Here is a 3,825-nt window from a genome sequence, read left to right as displayed (position 1 = left end):
CTCAGAGTGAGCTGTGTCAGAGCAGTGCTGGTGTTCAGCACTTTGGGAGGTGCTCTGGGGGAGGTGACTGAGGTTTCCTCTCCCTTGGATGCAGGATGACCTGGTGCTGAGGCAGCTCCTGCTCCACTTTGCCCATGGCGCTGAAGCCCCGGTGCTGGAGGTGCCTTTGAAGTGTCGGGAGCTGCCTGGGGAGGAAAATGGGCCTTTGAAACTCCACAAACAACGTGCTGCTTTTTTTTTTTTTCCCTCCTCCCCCAGAGCACTTTTGCTTTCAGATGTAAATTTTCTCTTCCTTGTAGCTCAGCCTTAGTTTTGCTTTTTTTTTTTTCCCTTGGTTTCCTCCAAGAGTGACTTGTCTCTTCCTGTTGGTGAGAGGTGTAGCCAGGGGAGCTGAGCTGGAGAGAGGAGGAGATGCAAATCCTTCCTGCTGAGCTGGGAGGACCCAACTGGCAAAATGCTGAGTGATGAATTGTTTCGCTTTTAAAAAAAAAAGAATGGAAAAAAAGGCCTGGATAAGAGAGGGAGCTGTGAAATCATCCCCCAGATATAAATAACCTCTCAGTGGAAACACCTACGCTGCTAATGAAAGGAGAGAGAAGAGCCAGCAGAGGGATTTTTTGGGGGGTTTGTAGAGAAAAATTGCATCACCCTGAACGTAATTAAACATGGGGTATAAAACCAAGAAATGAGGAATAAAAACAACACCACGGGCTGGAATTCTGTGGCATCAAAAACTTGGGAAACGTGGTTTTCTTTCTCCCCCCCTCCCCGTGCTCTCTGAAAGCAGAGCAGCTTTTGGGGCAGAATGAAGGGGTTTGGTCACTCAGGAGCAGTGGAGGCTGGAGAAGGAATGTGTTTTAGTTGCTGTGCTCCAGTGAGTCGTGGTTGTGTCAGCCTAGCTAAGCTGGACTCAGGGCTCTGTGAGAGGCAGGTTGGGTTAGTTGAACTGCCCTGGATTTTATTGGTGTGCTCTGGAAGACAGAACTGCTTGTAAATCCCACGTGTGTCGAGTGGGAAGGTTGCAAAACAGCCAATAATTTGGGATTGATGGGAGTGGCAGCTGAGCCAGAGGGGTGGGGATCTGCCTTTTCTGGGCTCAGTGGGTCGCACTTGAAACAGCAGAAAAAAGCTGCAGTTGGAGAGTTCTGGCTTTGGCATTGTTGGGCTTTCTGTGGAAATCCAAACTACTCTGCAGGAGGGGGCTGTGAGGGGGGTTAAGGTGGATTTTCTTGGCAAAGCTGCTGATGCTGGAGGCCCCCAGAGGCTCCTGAGCTCCCAGTCTGGGCAGTGCCACAGCTCCAATGTCCCTGGGCACGGGGAGCTCGGGGTTTGGGGTGGAAGTTGGGGGGTTTCTACCTCGAGGGTTTCACTGCACACCCTGTGCACGTGTGGGGCTGGGGTTTGCTCCAGCTGCCTGGGAGCACGAGGCTGGAGCTGATCCAGGCTGGAATTCGGGCCCTGCTTTATTTACATTCCACATCCCAGCCCCATCCTGCCTGTCCTGCCAGGGCCCCGGGTGACCTGGAAGTGCTGAGGGAAAATGCTGAGTCAGGCTGTGGGACAGGGCAGCTGCAGCACTTGGAATGCTGAGGTTTGAAAATCACCTTTCTTCTGCTTTCCTTTCCCTGTCAGGCACCTCCCTGGGCATACATTGCTTGTGCTTGTGGCCTTTTCATCTACCAGTCCCTGGATGCCATAGATGGAAAACAAGCCAGGAGGACAAACAGCAGCACTCCCCTGGGAGAGCTCTTTGATCATGGCTGTGATTCCTTGTCCACAGGTATTGCTGTTATTTCTAGTTGAACTTGGAGGATTAAGTGACTCTTATTTCAGGGATTAAATCTGCAATGCCCCCCCAAAAAAAGAAAAAGCTTTTTTTACTGAATGCAGGGCTGAAAGGATAGTTTTTCAGCTCAGAAGGTCACCTTTCTTTGCACTCTGGAGCAGCTGAGTTGTCTGTCTCCTCTTGTGTTCCACTGAAAACAAAATGAAGCATGTGGCTGATTCAGCCTGAGCCAGCACTTTTCTGGGAGGGTTCAGCAGAGTCTTGGCTCTCAAACATTGTCTGTAGGAGTCCTTAGAATGCTCTGTTGGGTTATTTTGGGGTGACTCTCTAGACTCTCTGAAGCCCGAGCAGTGGGACTCTGCAAGTCTTGAGTTTAGGATTAAAAGATTAAAATTAAGATTAAAATCAGCCAGATCAGTTCCTGGGGAGGTGGAGGGCACTGAGCCAGCCTGAACTTTAACCCCGTTGCAAAAAAAATCCTGGAATATCCTGAGTTGGAAGGGTTCCACAGGGATCACAGAGTCCAGCTCCTTGTCAGGTGGTTTGGGTTCCTGAAATTCTAAAGCTTTAAGTTTTTAGGATTTCTCTGGCAAAACTGTGTGTGAAAATGTGGAGGGGAAAGCACAGATCCATTGGGAATCCCGAATGACAGACCTTGGATTCCATAAATCAGAAAATGGGGGGGGGGAAATGCCCAGCAAATCTTGGACGCCGGCTCCAGGAGAAAACCCCCAGACCTGCACAAACCACCCGAGTCCCTTCATGGGACTGTTTAGTGGAGTAAAAACATGGGAGACTGAGGAAACCCTCAATCCTGCAGACTTCTAGTGACTGATGTGCATTTCAATACCCATTTTGCAGTTTTAATTATTCCAAATGAGGTGTTTTGTGCAAACCCCCCCAAGGCCACCCCCACCGGGCCCCGGGTGTAGCTTTGCTTCTGCTGAGGATCTTGACACCCGTGTCCCACTCCCCCTTTTCACTGAGTGACTGATTTTCTCCTGCAGTCTTTGTGGTTTTGGGAACTTGTATTGCTGTGCAGCTGGGCACCAACCCTGACTGGATGTTCTTTTGTTGTTTTGCTGGGACATTCATGTTTTACTGCGCTCACTGGCAGACCTACGTCTCGGGCACGCTGCGCTTTGGGATGTAAGTACCTCCCCCGGAGCAAACCCGAACCTGAGCTCGGTTCTCTGCCTCATTCCCTGCCCACTCTGTGCCCTCTGTGCCCTCTGTGCCCTCTGTGCCCTCTGTGCCCACGTTCCCCTCCCTAGAGCTGTAGAAAATCGTGTGTGTCCGTGGAGACCCTCAGAGCTCGTGGCAGCTGCTGTGGGATTTGTCCCAGGTGTTGCTTGTGAAGTCTCCTTTTGTCCTGGTGGTTAATTAGGAGCTTTTTGATGTGATCTAAAGCTGAAGAAAGAATGGGAAGTAGCTGCTGTTCCATGCCAGGAGGGTTTGGTCAGGTGGTGGCAGTGTGGCTTTAGCACTCAGTTAATCTTGGTGCTGCTGTGACGTGCAGTTAATGTTTGTTATTGACCACAACTCCTCGGATTCTCTGGAATAACTGAGACTGAGCCTCCAGGTTAAAGTCCTGAACCCCTTTGGGTTGGTGTAGGCTGGGATTCTGTTCATATGGAGTGAAAACCCTGTTCATATGGAATGAGAATTCTGTTAATGATGGAATGAAAGTTGCAATGCCAGGGAAGTGAAGAGCTGAAATCCCTTTTCCTGCTAGGTGGGGGGTGGAACACAAGGATTCTCTGGCCTTAGTGGGGAAATAAATGTGTTTTATTTGAGGATTTATTCTCTGTTTGCATCCCTAGGGTTAACAAATTTATTTCAAATAAATGGGCTGCAGAATGGGGGCGGGGGGGGGTTGGCAGCTGGGAACTGAAATTTGCCCTCAGTTTGTGGGATTTGGAGACAATTCTACAACAGCCCCACCCAAGAGTCTGACAGAGTGTTATTCACAGTTTATCATCCTGGATTTGTAGGTACAGAGTGTTATTCACAGTTTATCATCCTGGATTTGTAGGTAC

The 3,825-nt window shown here is 49.8% G+C and overlaps 1 protein-coding gene across 1 annotated transcript in view; it reads left to right on the top strand.

Moving 5' to 3' along the window:
* Positions 1 to 88: 88 nt before the first annotated feature.
* CEPT1 (choline/ethanolamine phosphotransferase 1) overlaps positions 89 to 3,825 on the top strand; it is a 25,075-nt gene continuing 21,338 nt past the window's right edge. The window contains 3 exon segments of the mRNA XM_029965873.1: positions 89 to 160; positions 1,633 to 1,780; positions 2,794 to 2,935. Of these exon segments, the coding sequence (XP_029821733.1) occupies positions 89 to 160; positions 1,633 to 1,780; positions 2,794 to 2,935 (362 nt within the window).

This window comes from Manacus vitellinus, unplaced genomic scaffold (assembly GCF_001715985.3).
Source record: "Manacus vitellinus isolate BGI_N305 unplaced genomic scaffold, ASM171598v3 scaffold_121_pilon, whole genome shotgun sequence".
Classification (NCBI taxonomy): Eukaryota; Metazoa; Chordata; class Aves; order Passeriformes; family Pipridae; genus Manacus; species Manacus vitellinus.
The sequence above is the reverse complement of the archived record's forward strand: the minus strand, read 5'-3'. Positions and strand labels throughout refer to the sequence as shown.